This window comes from Cottoperca gobio, chromosome 14, assembly GCF_900634415.1.
Source record: "Cottoperca gobio chromosome 14, fCotGob3.1, whole genome shotgun sequence".
Taxonomy (NCBI): Eukaryota; Metazoa; Chordata; class Actinopteri; order Perciformes; family Bovichtidae; genus Cottoperca; species Cottoperca gobio.
This window is the reverse complement of record NC_041368.1, coordinates 6,381,286-6,397,940: the sequence shown is the minus strand read 5'-3', so window position 1 is coordinate 6,397,940 and position 16,655 is coordinate 6,381,286. Positions and strand designations below refer to the sequence as shown.

Here is a 16,655-nt window from a genome sequence, read left to right as displayed (position 1 = left end):
TTTTAAAACTACATGATGATGCCTTTTAGTGTTGACTCAGGAATCGATTAGTTTTAAAACATTTCAGCATTTATTTGACACTATATACAAACTAGCATTACAAGGCACAGGACCGGAAGTTAGATCAACAAAAATGACAGTCACTACACAACATGCTTATTCTAAGACTTTATACAAACTAATGCAGTGTCCATTTTATAAATCACCAGCTTCATTGGATGTTACTTTCAAACACTGATCTGAAAATTCAACAAACAGAGGCTCCTGCATGGCAGCTTGCATTAAATCGTCTTTGCTGTCTGCACTGTCGATGGAGCGCAGCAACTGTCTCAGGTGGGGGTTGCAAAGAAGATCTCTTAGCTCTTTTGACTGACCTGTAGAGAAATGCAAAACAAAACATGAACTACCCACACCTGACTTTTTAGAAAACTTAATTTTTATGGTCATTAGTAAATGGAGTGTTAGATGAACATATGACATGCTGCCAGAAGTGTTGAGAGCAGACTGTTGGATTAATACCTAACAGCTGCAGCCTCTGCAGAGGCACTTTGTCAATGATGTCCTCTTTATGCAGAAGATCCTCAACAGTCCTCGTCTCTGCAAAGACAGGAAAGCAAAAGGTGCTTTTCACACAAGGCATTGGAAAAGTGAAGGTGGAACTGGTATTACAATCTCACAGCCTATCTTTGCAGTGACTTAATTTACTAAAGGAACGATTAAATAAACACAATTTTATGACAACTTAAAGACAGTGAAACACAGCTTGGTGAGAATTAATTATCATGGTAGTATATTTTTATCATCTTTCTAGATACAGTAATTGTTCACAATTGTAATGATTAACTAAAGCAAACAATTTAGAATGGCATGAAACCATAAGCACTCTGTTAACATGAATTTTTTAATGTTTTTATTACTTTTGTCTATGTTGCCTGCCCCGCCTATTATATATACACACTTTACTAAAACAAATAGAATCACAGGAATGATTACATATTAACATACCAGTGTATAAAGAATCCTTAGCTTCAGGATTAACAGAAAGGCAAGAGTCTGTGGACAAACAGAGAATTTAGATGGTGGATAATGAGTATTGCAATATTTCCTCTGAGAATGACCGCAGCCTGTCTAAACAGCACATTAGTACAATATCGAGATCGAGCTTATTCACCTTTATGCCTCTTGTAACAGCCAAGTGAACAACTGTAAGAGAACACATTAGAAATACTGAATCAAAGTAATACACAGTGACATTAGTACATACTGTACACATACAGTGTGCACACTATATTAATATACTGTATAATGTTAAAGTGTTAAAATGTGTATATTCTTGCCTGAAATACTTTTAATACTTAATTGCTGTTCCATGTGAACTATGTCTGAGTTTGAAACAATGTACAAAATACTTAATTATATTACTAACTTTATTGTTATGTATTGTTGTTATTGGTTGCTTCCTGATTTTTTTTTCAAATGTCTAACATGTAAGGGAAGGCCTTATTTTAATGTTGGACAATCATTGATGTGCCTTTCATATGATGAGAACACATTTGCAATTTGAAATTATTTAAAAAATAAAATAAAGACATTGCTGTTCTATATAGGGTGTCCTATTAATGAATGGATGAATGAATTAACTAACTCATCAATCAAAACAGCGGGAATAGCGGCCCATGACGTGGAAACGCAAATCGATTTGACCTACGTGGATTCCCGTCCCATGTGGTGTTGTCCACATTTGTTTTTACGTGTAACTTTAAGAGACAACACTTGTCTGTAAATATGCGCTTGTTTATCTCGATTTTTCATATTTTTAGTTACAGGCGTTCCCATGTTTTAAAGTGAACCAGTGTCATGTTCAAACGTACGTTAAGTTACAACACTAACTGAATCGTAATTTAGCTTAGCGTTAACGTTACCTCTTGGTGGATACGGCTGCTATTTGTATTTTCGCTTTTAAGTTACGTCCTACAAACTTACTGCTGTGCCAGAACAACAGAACATACATTGGCTACTGTATTCTCAAATAACTGTTTTCTTACTTTAGCCAAACAACTAGAAAACTAATTGAAGGCTAGCTAGTTTACAGACAGTTACTTGAAGTTAACGCTACTTACTATCTTATTTTGCAGGCTGGACATCTGTATTTTGGTGTATGTTCGCTGCACACACTGCAAATCTGCATCCTGGCGAGTAGGAAAAAAATTATGAATTAGTCAGTATTATGCTAGCAGCTCAAACATGTGTGCGTGTAGACCAGGAAATGAATCAAATCGATTCCGGTTGGGAAACCCTTCAAAATAAAAGCAATTGACCTCACCCACGGTTCAGCCAGTAGTCCAACACAGATTAAACGCATTCAATTAATAATAATAATAATAATAATAATAATAATAATAATAATAATAATAATAATAATAATAATAATAATAATAATAATAATAATAATAATAATAATAATACATTTTATTTGGAGGCGCCTTTCAAGACACCCAAGGACACCTTACAAAATACAGGAGATAAAAAAACAGCAATTGTTTGTATTGGCAAGCATCTGGTTCAATTGAAGAATACTTTTCATTAATCATTAATTTATGTAATTTTTCAATTACTGCAGAGTATTTTCAACAACCTGCAGATGCAGATTTTTGAATTGTCACTGTTTAGTCCTCCTCAGTAAAAGCCATTGATTTAGGAGCCTTATTGCATCCTGCAAGGGTGGTTTCCAGTCTGGTTCTAAAAGTGTGTCAAGAGGCACCACAAGTAGCTCATATTAGTAATAATGATCATGCAATTTAAAATGTATAAATAAATCTGTCTAAACTGCAGGCTTCAGCATTTTTGAAAGACCTGCCCTTTGACATTGGTGTCTGGATGTGCATGGCACTCCTCCTGTGGGATACAGAAAGTAAATAGAGCAGGCCCTCATTCCCCATGAGAAAACACAGAACCACAGACAGGAGGTAGAAATTCATAGAAAACAGGAAGATAGTTTGTCCAAACAGAAACAAACCTGTAACACAGCTTATTTAACAGAAATAAACCAGTTGTATTAAATAATACAAATACTGTTTATGTGTATTCAGTTATGAGCAATATAAATAACACAATCCAAGCTGGTTTTGTCAACATCTGTTTTTATTGAATCAAAATATTGTAATATATCTTCTGCACCCACAGAAATTACTACATCTATCTCTATATTTCCAAGCATACACCACTGACCTATATAGCTCAAAACAAATTATTCTTGCACAGCTGTGAGACAAGCAGGTTCTTGCTACAGAGTATGGAGAGCTGTCTCGTGTGACTGATTACTGGGCATGTTCCCAGTGTCACAGCGCTCCATTCACTGGGTCAGGAACAGGGAAGGCAGAGCACCTTGGTCATAGTCAACATCTGGAATCCAACTTTGTGTCCGGATCTGTTTGGAAATTAGAATCAGAATTAAATGGCTATCACAACTCATATTCTGCAACTATTTTCAATAACTATTCATCTGCAGATTATTTTTCTCAATTCATCCTTTGGTCTGTAATATGTCAGAAAGAAATGTCCATTACTATCCCCCAAAGTCCATGGTGTCATATTCCGCCAAGTTAAAAAAACAAGAATTTCTCATATTTGAGAATCTGGAGACAGCAAATGTTTTTTTGTGATTTAAAGATTTGTCAAATGGGTGATCGATTATATATATATATTTTTTTTCATAATATATATATATGTTTTTACTGTGCTGGCCTGAGTTAAATTGAGAATTAATCAAATTGTAAGATATCATAGCAGTTATCCCACCTGTGCACAAACAATGGAGTATGGTTTGATTTTATTCTGATACAAACAGAATAGGTGAATAAAAACATGCAACGGGTAAATACTTGATCTGTATATGGCTCTACCAGTGACCTAATTTGTGGAACACAGCTAAATTAAAATTTCAAGCAAAGATTACAACAATCCTGACACAAAAGCAGGCGTTGTTCAGCTGACATTTACAGTATGGGAGTAATCTGCAGGATCTGGTTTGTTATGTAAATAACCAAGTATAGGTCTTTTTTTTCCATCACAGTGGAATAAATAAGTGTTTTTCAACGATGAACAAACACTTTTTTTAGACTACAAAGGCACATCGTTACCAGTAAACACCGAGGAAAGCCATCAAGTCGACGAGCTCTTGGTTCCCTTGCGTTTCACTTCGCTGTTGTGATATTTTTCTGCGATCTTCCTTTCGTGTCCGGCAGGGCAATGGCGGTTTGTGTTCAGCTCAATTTCTCTCTTGGATCTCCCTTTGCCACAAGCATGGCACGAGTACTCGAGCAGATTATAATAGTCATACTGGTCGTAAAATGTTTCCTCGAAAAAAACAAATCTTTCCATATCTGTCGCCATTTGGAGACGGAATGCAGCAGTTTTTACCAGACGAGTCTCAGACCGAGTAAACAGCTGTAGTCACCCAGTGTTTATATACATGTAGTCACGTGATCATTGCTGTGGCTGAGGAAATATGTGGGCTATATGCTGTAATAAATACCTTGAGTTGTTTGTTCTTTTACTTCACTTTGTCTTCATTGTTGTCCTCTCGTGTTAATGTACCATGTTGAATTGATTGTTTGTTAGTGTGTTTTTGTTTTGTTTTTCTGTGTGCAATGTGCATGGATGGCAAACTAAACAACATTCATAAAGCTGTAATAACAATGTGCTAACGCTTATGTGCTAACGTTTAGAGACCTTTAGTGACTGAAATGTGTTTGGGATATGGGAACACATAAATATTCAAGGAAGTTTTGGTAATAATTTACATTGCACATAGTGAGGTTACTCTCACTAGCATTGTGTATCCATAAATAATTGAACTCACCTTAATGAACATTACACTCAACTGTTACTCTTAGATCTGAGATGAAGGACTTGACATTGTGCGTCGTTTTGTCTTCAAATGTATTTATTTTTAATTAAAATGTTTTATTTAGGCCTCTTATTTATGCCATTTTTGTTATAGGCTAATTTCCCATGCATATCCTGAATCTCAATACAAATGTGATCCAAAAACAAACAAACACTGTGCTGTTTTAGATTGTATGGCCTATTGTATAGAGTCTGTGTGTATGACCCGACTATTTGCTTGCCTATTAGATTATTAAAATGTGCCCGCATAGAAAGCCGTGCTCAGTGTTTGTGTACTGTTTTGTTCCTCAGCACAGCGGCCCGCCCCTGACGGTGTGGCACGTCCTGACGCTTTTTCACGTCGCAGTCCTGTCTCGGGCGAACTCCCTGCGTATGTATGCGTGTCTCCAGCTAGGCCAGAGAGTGATGGCGGCGCCCGTCCTGAGAGTGTCCACCCCTCGGTGGGAAAGAATAGCTAGGCTTCTCGTTTGCCTGTTGGGCATACTGTTGTCTCTATATGCCTTTCACGTCGAGAGAGAAAAGATTCGGGATCCGAGTTATAAGGCTATGTGCGACGTCAGCAGCTCCATCAGCTGTTCGAAAGTGTTCAGCTCAAGGTAATTTGAATTCAGCAAAGAGCGCTCAATGAAGCTGCTATTGTGGCAATCTGGGAAGGGCTGCGCGGTTCAATCTGTCAAATGCTCTCCGCTAGCATTTGCCGGCTGCCGCTAACTTACCGCTAAGGCTAACTGCATACTGTAACTGCCGGCGTGCTGCAAGCCGGCTGTTGGTTAAATAACCTGTCTGGAACAAGTTAACTTTGAGCATATAATTTAATAAGCACATCATTAGCTATCTAGCTCGATGAAGCTAACTCTGCTAACCGTTAGCTAACTCAACACATTTGTTAACGTTATACTTCTTAGCCAGTTAGCCATCAACAGTGAGTCGTCAGCATTGCTGAATTCAATCAATGGACAAGTCGCCGATAGCTCGTGTTGACTGGTGCTACTGGATGCTCTGTGTGTATGAATGGGTAACACATCTGTAAAACCAACTTTAGCACACAACTTGTCGATGGCTTGCTCAGTCTAACGTTATTGTTGCGTATGTGTTGCTGCTTGATGAGTCCATTCATTCCGCCGACCAATACTATGATTTTTGGTGGTTAGCTGGCTTAATGTTGATGATTTGTGGTAACTTTTAAACCTTCTAGCTAGCCCTCACGTTAGCTGTCACGCTGCTGTCATTAGCTGCCATGCTAATGTCACCGGGTAGCTACCAGTCAGCCAAAGGGGTTACACCTACATCCCGGCTAACTAAAGGGACAGTGCACATAACTGCTCCAGAGGTCAGGGGACTGTTACGACGTTGGCTACCTTAAAGTGTCAGTGCTGCCTACCATTACACATTGTTACATCTAGCTAACTTCTCACGGCTACACTGATAAAGCTGCTGCAGGAGTTCCCTTTTGCTATGTGTCCGTCGAAAATACATCCGAGTTGTTACTCACAAAGATGAGTTTGCAAGCATTTAGAATAACGTCCCTTTGCAGTCTTAACATCATAGTTGTTGTAAGAAGCTAATTCTCTGAAGTTCACACACCAGCTTGACTGTGGGCAACTACTAATGACTCACCTATTGAATCTCATTGAATGAGAGTCTTTGTGGGCCTTGAACAAAAACTCACCGCTTGCCTGGAATGTAACCTGTCTAGGACCCATTACATATTTGCAAGATGAGTGAGTAAATCCACAGTATTGGAGACTGTCTCGCCTGTGTCACCTAAAATAACTAACTGAAGTGTTTATAAATAGGGAAATAATGACTCAATGAGATAATTTCTTCCATCTAAATTAAAAATCTTACTACTTCAGGCTAAACAAGCTGGGTTTCCAACAGTCTAATATCCAATGCCATCAAGGCCTATTAAGCGAACACCCTTATATTTGAATTTGTATTTGCTATGTTTGTTCAATTGCCTGTTTTGTGCATGCCTCTGTTTAAGATAAAGCCTTGAAACACTAGCCAAAATCAATTAATCAATCAATTGTATGTGTCACATGTAATCCTATAAGGTAGATACAATTCCAGTGAAATGTAATCCCACCAGTTCCTTCAATTTGTTACATTTGTTCATTAAACATTCTGTAGTGAAAATAATGGAAAGCATGACCACAAAGTAGGTAAATGAAATGAGATCGCTCAACATAATACACCAGCCTTGAACCAGCCTCTTTTCTCCATGCTCCTGCTGCTGATCCTCAAATGATACATTAAAAACTTTCATAATGAATTAGTTCTATTGTTCCCTAAAACAAGAATTACCTACATAGTGTATGAATAGTCATATACCTGTGTAGTTGTATGTCAATAGATCAGTGTATATTCAGGCATTTCCTTATTATCTACTAGTCTTCTTTGCTTCAACTCTGGAACTTACTCATAGATTTATTGGCCATCTTTTTTCTTAAGTCATATGGCAAGAGTTTCAAGTGAGCAGTGATTCAATACCTTGTGACTGCAGGTAGTTTGTTTGTTATTATTCAGCAAGAGATTAAATGAACTTTCTAAAAGTTTGTAGCACTACAGAGCAGGAAGACTGTTTCCGACTGTGAAATAGAGTAATATATTTACTGAACATGACGAATAAGTTAAACATTTCCCACTGAGTGAAACTCCTTCTGTTTTTGATTTTAAGCGTAATGACTGCACACACTAATCTTATCTTTTGATGGGCTGGATGTTGTAGTTTTCTTTGGAAGAAATCCATCTAGTCTTAAGACAAACGGTTTCACAGCAGGGCAAAAGCTTCAGTTCACTGCAACGAGCCCTAACGTGTTGCATAGAAGTTGGTGAACAATAGAGTGGTATGAACACATTTTAAGGAGAGAATATTTCACCAGCACCAAGTGTACTTTTCCACCGACAAATTAAATGTCACCCTCTGTACTAATAGAGTCCTTAAAATCAGACAAACTCAATAAAGGGGTTGCCTCTACGGGCTCTCATCTGTCACATGCACAGAATCATTTGACGGGACAACCCCGTCCTGATGGTGGTACTCAAGCAGGGTCTGAAATTCAGTTTTCTTTTCTCAGCTGCCACTGTGGCAGGTCGCTGAACATTTCTATTGGCATTTCTTTTTGTCTGCCACTTCTGAAATCTATGTAGAACTCTTAAGAATAGTACACACTGAGTCCGTGGTACCAGACAGTAGATTAGAAATATAGAATATGTCATATAGCCATACTGACTATTTTTTAATTTAGGAGTTGCTTTTTCAAAATAATATTTCTTAATATGGTGGCAGGTGCGCTGAATCTTTTCTCTGCTAGGTACTAGAGTCATGTCAATGGCCATTGCAGTAAATAAATGCTTTTTCTTTTGGCAGCTCCCTCCTAAAAAGTCCGAATGGGTTTAGTCAATTCATTGATTAGTTCATCAACAGAAAATGAGAAAACTGGGAAACAGTGACGGACATTTTTTTTACTGTTTTGTGACATTTGTAGTAGAGCTCCATCGATTAGCTGAGTAATCAATTAATCGATTAAGTAATTTTTCATGCAAAAATGGACGAAAATGCTGTTTCCTGCTTTTTCTGTTTTCTGTCATACTAAAGTATCTTTGGGTTTTAGACTGACAAAACAAGTCATTTAAACTGAGATGGATGTTTTTTTTTTTTTTTTTAACCATTTCTTTGATATTTTTTAGACCAAACTAGGGGTGTTGATAAAAATAACCAGCATATTAATCGATAATTACAATAATAGTTTGTTTCAGCTGATGTTCACCGAACACTAAAACACTTTTCTGTAAAGTATAATTTGCCTATCCTTAAACACAACTTTTCTAAAAATCAAACCTCACCCATCCATGTACTAAGAAAAACATTATGAAGATCTGTGATTGTTGTATACAGGTGTTTTCTTATATATAAATCTTTTGGTTTTGATATTCCTCAGCTGTGATGTTGTCTGTTTAGTTTGTTTCTGTACTCCTGAAGAAAAGTTGTAACTGCCTTCTAATGCTGTTGTGTTTTCTGTGCTTTAGGTGGGGTCGAGGATTTGGGCTCTTGGGCTCAATTTTTGGAAATGACAGTGCACTGAACCAACCCAACAGTGTCTACGGGATTGTCTTTTATGCCTTTCAGCTTCTACTAGGTAAGATGTCATTTTATTCACAGTACTTTGTTGGTAATGCAAATTCAGGTGAAAAAGTTTCCTAGACATTACACAGGCAACTCGTGCTGACTCAACACTTTGTGTTCCTCTGTCATTGCTGTATTTGCCAAAAACTGACTCACATGACATGGACATCATATTTAGTAGCCATGTATAAATATAATTATATAGTTAAATGGGAGGCTTGCACTTTTTGAAGCTCACCTGACTGAACTGCAATCAATATTTTTGTGTGTTTTTGGAATAATTCTAATGAATTAATTCTACTAAGACTGCGAAGGCGCATTAGGGCCATGGTAGGTTTAAAAAAAAGAAAGAAATGACAGCTGTGGGAGGGGGTAATAATACGAGACAAAACCGAACATTCCCGGGAAAAAAACTTGAATATTCTCTGAGATTAAAGCGATAAATTAACGAGAAAAGAAATCACAAATTTACAGAAGAAAAACACCTGAGTACTGTCTGAGATTAAAGTTATACATTTATTAGAAAACAAACTAGTGTGGGGTTCTTTGGTCCAGGAACCACATGGCTTCACTTTGCAAGGTTGGAAGACGGTAAACAGGGAAGGCCACACGCACACTAAAGTATGGAACATGGCGATGTCCTTCATCTGTCCATTGCGTTGTAGTTCATCCAAATCAGTATGTTGTCTTCTTCTGAATAGTGGCCTGTAGGCTTGCCTGGCCACCTGGCGCCGGCACAGAACAAGAGGTCCTTTTAGCCACATCAGTTAGCACTCATTTGCCTAACACAATAGCAGCCCAGTTAAGCCAAACTGCTACAGCGGGTCAAGATTTCCATATTAAAGTCAAGATCAGAAGTTTCATTATTCTTACGGCCTCAAACGTCCAATAGTTGTTCGTAGGGATGACTCCAGAATCTGCATATTGTGTAAACAGTGTGCATGAAACTGCTGTCAAACAGTTACTGTACACTCAAATGTTGAAATTAGACATAAAACTAATGCTATATCTGTGCGGTTCCCTTAATAATTTCCTTTATTGTAATTTGGTGTTATAAAGAGGGGTGGGCAATATGTTTAAAATCCTCTCACGCTTTATGTAACTTTGTATCGCAATATTGAATAGTTTTTTGGAAAATCAATTGAGAAACTGCAAATAGAAAAATAACTAGAATAACCACCAATAATGTTGGATTTGTCTGGTATTTAATTTGCTGGATTATCCAAAAAACAAAGTACAATTTATCTATCAAGCAGTCCTGCTCCCTGATGTGCGACATTGCCCACACTGGTGTAATAAACCCCACAGGGTATACATGTCATGGAAAAAAAGTTATTTTCCATGCTACAACACCTCGGTACTACCACGACTTTCTAAATGTCAGCTCGTGATTGATGTCACCGACTGCATTGATGCATTAATGTATGCAACACTTCAATGTTGCAGCTGGTAAAGGTGAGACTCATTTAGACAACTTTATATACTGCTGGCTAGTTTAATATATAATAATAAATAATAAACAATTTATTGCCAAATTATATTTTGATAATCTGAATCTGCAAAGTAACTAGTAAGTAAAGTTTTAGAATAAATGTATAAATGCCTCTGAATTGTAGTGATGTAGAGGTATAAATTAGCATTACATAGAATTACTAAATTAAAGTACAAGTGCAAATAAACTTAGTAACTTTCCACCACAGTGCATTGTATTTGTCATATTTGTACAGTCATATTAAATGAGGCATGGCCATTAATGCCGCTCAGTGATTCACATTGAGCTGTTATAACCCTCAGATATGAAGTTTATAATTGCCTTTACAGTTGCCAACATCTGTGACTCACACATGTGCAGACATACCAGGAAGTGTTTAGCTGGATATTCTCCCAGTAACAGAAACAGGAACTAGGGATGGGAAATATCCTGTCACAATTATCCCGACCCAAATAATTCTCGATATTGCATCCAAATATGCTTAAAACTCTTAGAATTGGATCTAAAACATACTGGAATCACTTTAGCTTACATTTAGTAAAGATTTTGTGAAAAACAAACCATCTTTGTTACATGATAATTCCTGTATTTCTTTAAATCAGGCTCTATGTTTCACTTCTCCACAACAAGCTAGACAGCTTTTTTAAGCATATTCACGATGATGGAAATTCACCATGATGAACTTATTGAGTGTTTTATTTATGGTGATCCTATATCGTCCCGTCTCTACCAGGAACCTACTATTTCAGTTTGGTATGGAACAGCGAAATAGTTAAGAACCTTATGAAACATCAAAAGCACCAACACTGAGAGAACTTTAGAACTGTGACTGCACCTCATGTGACAACAGAATAATATGAGCCGTGTTTAAGCTGAATGTCATCACGAGTTGGCTGCTTACATAAATAGAAAATTGTCCGAGGCTGAAAGCTCAGACTCATCAGGTTACTTGTGTGATCTAAGGTTGTGTCTTTTTTTTTTTTGTTCCAGTCATTTGCCTAAGTTTAGTTTGTGTTTCTTGCCGTAGGAATGACTGTCAGTGCAATGGCCGCCCTTATTCTCATGACGACATCCATCTTGTCGGTGATGGGTTCGCTCTACCTGGGCTACATCCTCTACTTTGTCCTAAAGGACTTCTGCATCATCTGCATCATCACATATGCGCTGAACTTCATTCTCTTTATTCTCAACTACAAGCGACTAGTTTACTTGAACGAGGCCTGGAAGCAGCAGCTTCAGGCCAAGCAGGACTAAAGCTGTCGAGAACGGCAAGACAAGTACGAAAAACAAACAAACAAAAAGAAAAAAAGAAACGTGACCTCTGAACATTTGACTTGCCACCAGGAGACCTTGCTTCCAAACAATGTTTATTCTGCTGTGTGTTAAAAAAAAAATGAAGAAATGTAACTTAAATGTTGGGCCTAACATCTCAATGTTGCAAACACGGAAGGATTTGTAAGTGAAAGATGATTTTTCTTTTAATTTCTTTTTCCTCGTTTAACATTGTACTCACTTAAGGAAGGGGCTGGCTGTGTGTGTGAGTGCGTGTGTGTGGGGAAACGCCTCAACCCGAGCAAGCAGAAGCAGGAGGCCACAGTACAGAGCGATGGAGGACAGCTCGCTGTTGAACAAAAAGGATCGCAGGAAGGAGGAAAACGTGACATCAAAGGGGTTTACTTGAAGCGGTTAGAAAGGTCATATTACTGCACAGCGGATCTGCACTATAACTCGGAACCGAAGTATGGGTCCCAACATTAGAAAAACACTCGTTAGGTTATCGTACAGTTTGCAGGGGGTGGCGATGGGGGGGGGGCAAAACGATTAACATTTATACAGAATAGTTTCTTTTCATGTTTACACTTTGTAGTATGTTTCTTTTATGAAGAGGACCACTAAAAGTAAAACACAGGACAATGTGAGATATTGTGTGTTAGACCAGTCAGATTGTTTGTTTTGCAATTCTGTAAATAGCTGCTGAGCAATATTCCAGGCTAGATTGTGATTTAGTGTTGACACAAACCTTTTTTTTTTTTTTTTTTTTTTTTTTTTTTTATAAAAGGAAAAACACCCCACCAACGTAACGGGGATAACATGAGTAAATCTGGAACAAAAAAGCGTAAAGGTCAAGGTTGGGTGGATGAGTGTGAAGATGTGCTCGGGACATCTTCCGTCCTGTAATCCTGGTCAGGCATGCAGTTCAGTTGTGTGGATTTCTTTGTTGTAAGTGGTTATTGTTTCATCTGAAGCCACCGACACAAGTCTCTGAAACAGAACTATGGGTTCTTTTCACCAAGTTTGCATAAAGGCACCCTCACTTTCTTTTTTGTTTGGTTAATGTGTGATAAGCATTCCTGACCACAACCCAAGTGGGATCCATAAAGACTTATGTGCCTCAAGGAGTGTGAAGGTGAATTACCTTTTTCTTTTTTTTACGTTTTGGGTGTGGGTGGGGCGGGGTAATGTCATGTTGACACAAGTTCTGCTCGTTGTTTTATTGTCACAGGTCCAAGGCTTTATTTTTCTGATCAGTTTTGTAAATTAAGATACCAGTGAAGTGTTTCTCCCTCCCTAATAGAGTCTCATGAGGTAGCAAAAGGCTGCTACACTGTGATTGTCTGCTGAAGTGTAGAGTGGCCCGGTGGCAGAGGCATCTCTTATCTTGCTGTTTTTAAATGCTCATTTGGCTTTTGTTCAGTCCAGCCTGTATACATTTGATGTCAAATTGAACAGTAACGGTGATCTTGCAAAGCTGAGTTACAGTTAATTTGCAGGATGTGAACAAACTGTTGGAAAATGTAATGTTTGATGTTGAAGCAGCAGAAACATAAAGAGGCGTAAGATTCTGTAAGAAATCTACACAGTGTGTTAAGCCATATGTTGAGTTTGAGGGATTTGTTTTGCTCCAGTAGGAAAGATATCCACTGTTTTCTAAGATGAACAGCTGCAGACACAGAAGTTGTTGATCTAACATAGCAAGGTTTGTAAAGAGATAGATCACAGTATGGGGGGGGGGGGAGAAAGCAACCACAGCTGGCAGTGGCATTGCTAGAAATCCACAGTTTTGTCAGTTCAGTTCAGCACTAAGTGACAGAGTAGGACCATTGTCTCTCTTCCATCCTGAATCAACTGGTTAAAGTATCCAGACGCATGGTACTCTATCTCCTGGCTTTAAGCAAATGTTGGCCATCGGACAATCTTACACGCACTGTCAAAAGATCCAGAACAGTCGTAGTAATAATTGTAATAATGTGATTCATCTGTGTTGTTAAACCAGCTTGTTAATAGTTTCCATCACTGCTAGTCTCCATATCCCTTCACTTGAATTCAAATGCTCCTCGACAGTTTATTTGTGGCTCGGTAAAGTATTGATGATAGCAACTGCCAGGAAAGTAATCTCAGTGACGTGATTCCTGTGATAACACATGAAGTCATCGCTTGTCTATGAAAAAGGAAATTGAGGTGATACTCACCCCCTCTCCCCTCACCCTCCCCCAAGATATTGTCAAAGTGAAATTGTTGTCTGTTCATGCATGTTGTAACCCATTTACTACCGGTCATATATAGCTTGTGTCACATTAGTGTTACCTATTTTCCAAAGCATAATGTCATTGTGTATTTGAGATCTTAAGAGAGGCTTCCAGCACTTAATCCTTCACAGTGAAGATGATGTACTGCTCACTATGTTGATGTTTGCTTGTTAGGTTTCAGTATAACTGATCAATGTGATGCAGTTTGACAGCCTTAACTTAAAGAGTACTCCACCAATTTAGCATACATTTCAATAGCATTTATTCTAATTCAATGCAGCAAAATCAGAGATATCCTCTCTTTTTTTATTCCATGCATTCTTCTTCCTCGCCAAAACAAGCTGCCTACATTACCCACAATTCAACTCGACCGCCGACTGTTTGGCCGGAGATTCGGGTGTGGTATGCTAGTTAGGGCAACAACTACTGATCATTTTCATTATCGAGTAATTGATTTGTTGTTCAGGTCTATAAAATGTCAGAAAACGAGTATAAAAAAAAACCCAGAATACTCTCATCCTTTTTTTTTTTTCCTTTTTTAAAAAGGACTCATCAGTTATCAAAATTGTTGGTGATCAATTTAATAGTTGACAACTAATCGATTAACCTTTACAGCTCTAATGCTAGTAGTGGCTAACAGCTTTAAGCAGCTAGCCAAGCGGAGATGGGGAGTAGGCGTTCTGCAGAGCTCAGTTCTTTCTAACTGTAGTGGTATTCCCTCACAAATCTGCGGAGTTCCTTTAAACACATTTCAAAATCTTTGTAAGTTGATTTTCATGCCATACAGAAAAGAAATGGAATGGCTTCCTGGAAGAGAAACTTATGGTTTGCTTTGGAAAATGGTGGCAGTTATGCTACGTTGACATGATTGGTACTAAACTGGCAAAAACATGCAAGCACCACCAGTACAGTCCTTTTTTAAAAAAGCAAACAAAACCCCCCCAAACAAAAACTGTATGGTCCTCCATAGAATGATTTTAAATGTTTGCTTCATTACTTAGCAAGTCATCTTTAAGATCTTCCTTATACAGTATTGCCTGGTTGGACTCACATCAGGTTCTGTTTCATCACGACTCACAACAACCACGCTGTTTTGTCTTCGTCCTTTGTCTGGGAAAGCCTGTGCATTCACGTATAAAGACAAGTCTCCTATGGATTCACTTGCACAAGTCAAACTGACATAACATAACTTGCTAGTTTTTGTGGCAACAACTATGGGTCCTGTAAGTGTCGACCTTAGAACTGATGCACAGTAGGTAGCTACCATTACGTTCATGATTCCAGTCATATGCAAGCCTATTACACTAGTTGTGTGCTGTTACTTTAAAGAAATGGGTCAGGAATTTGGATGTTGAGTCAAGTTTGAAATCTTTGGCTGGTAACACATGTTGTGTGATGATTTTAATGTCAAAAAGAAAGGTCAAAATGATCAATAGTGCATTCTCATGAATATTCATTTAGGCCCTGAGGTATAACTGCCATGTTAGTTGCATCACCAATGCCAACAAAAGTGCCTTCTGTTTGATCACTAGGCCTTGAGCCAAAGACGAGCAACAGTAATAGCCTTGTAAAATGAAGAATGGTAACTGTAACGGGCACGTATGTTTGCCTTCCTTAAGATTTAATCTTATAAATTGGTAATTCCCAAAGATTTGATATCCAGTATCGGTGCAAAAATCCATTCAGAAATTTGCCAGACAAAATGTCCCGTCAAATTAATGGTCATTCCCCTTTTTCCTTCCTGAACTCCACTATGTAATTCTCATCTTTATTTTGTCTAGCTAGGACATGTTTGTTAGCTAAGAATACACTCTGTTTAAACTACATGATTGTAATGTTTTTTTCATCATTAATTATGCCCTTTAGCTGTATAGACTGTTAACATTCTGGGTTACTTTAGTTAAAAAAAAAAAAGTTGAGGGGGGTTGGAGGGCTCGGAATCCATGTGTCAGCATAAACTGTTTATTCAATTTCTTTGTGGAGGAAAACTTACTGGGTTTGCTTCTGTATTGCCAAATATGTTTTAAAATGCTGTATTTTCTTACATGGAAAAGTGTTACATGAATGGTAAGAGGGTGCAAAAAAATAATCTGTTTAAATCCATTTTACCTTAAGGGAAAACTGTGGAAAAGGTTGACATGAGAACATTTTTAATTGTGTCATTGTCATGTGGAAATGATCTACCATTAAAACATTCCCTCTGAAACAACCTGTCATTATAAGTTATTTGAATAAAGTTAAATTCTGTTAAACAAAGTCAGAGTGACTAAACTAAAAGGAGATTACTGCTATGTCATTTTGTTACTGTGACATTAAAGGCTTGGTGCACAATTTGTCCGTCTCAGAACAATAGTCGGGTTATTAACATTAAAAAGGTTTTGCTTGCTATAATCATTCCTCACGTTTACGGAAGCCCTGAGAGGCACGCAAGACTTTTCTTCTGGTGATCCAGGTTATAAATCAGATCTGAATAGTTTTTCTCTCCTGTGCTTATGATTTAAGAACTGGTGTTTTGCCAGGATAATCTAAGTTTTCAACTAGAAGAAATAAGTATTACAACAACACACTTTCAATTATCCTGTCTTTTCACCTGTTCTCA

At 37.8% G+C, this 16,655-nt stretch overlaps 2 protein-coding genes across 2 annotated transcripts; one reads left to right on the top strand and one right to left on the bottom strand.

The window, feature by feature from the left end:
* Nucleotides 1-47: 47 nt before the first annotated feature.
* Nucleotides 48-2,292, bottom strand: znhit3 (zinc finger, HIT-type containing 3). Its single transcript, XM_029448707.1, has 5 exons — nt 2,121-2,292; nt 1,172-1,203; nt 1,006-1,053; nt 520-597; nt 48-374 (listed from the first exon to the last, which is right to left on the bottom strand). The coding sequence occupies exons 1-5, from the start codon at nt 2,186-2,188 to the stop codon at nt 196-198; spliced, it is 405 nt and encodes a 134-aa protein (XP_029304567.1). The 5' UTR covers nt 2,189-2,292; the 3' UTR covers nt 48-195.
* A 2,944-nt stretch (nt 2,293-5,236) lies between these two features.
* vkorc1l1 (vitamin K epoxide reductase complex, subunit 1-like 1) lies at nt 5,237-16,265 on the top strand. The gene is made up of 3 exons (XM_029448270.1): nt 5,237-5,504; nt 8,941-9,050; nt 11,557-16,265. Exons 1-3 carry the CDS (start codon nt 5,281-5,283, stop codon nt 11,781-11,783), a joined length of 561 nt encoding a protein of 186 aa, XP_029304130.1. The 5' UTR covers nt 5,237-5,280; the 3' UTR covers nt 11,784-16,265.
* Nucleotides 16,266-16,655: the final 390 nt, after the last annotated feature.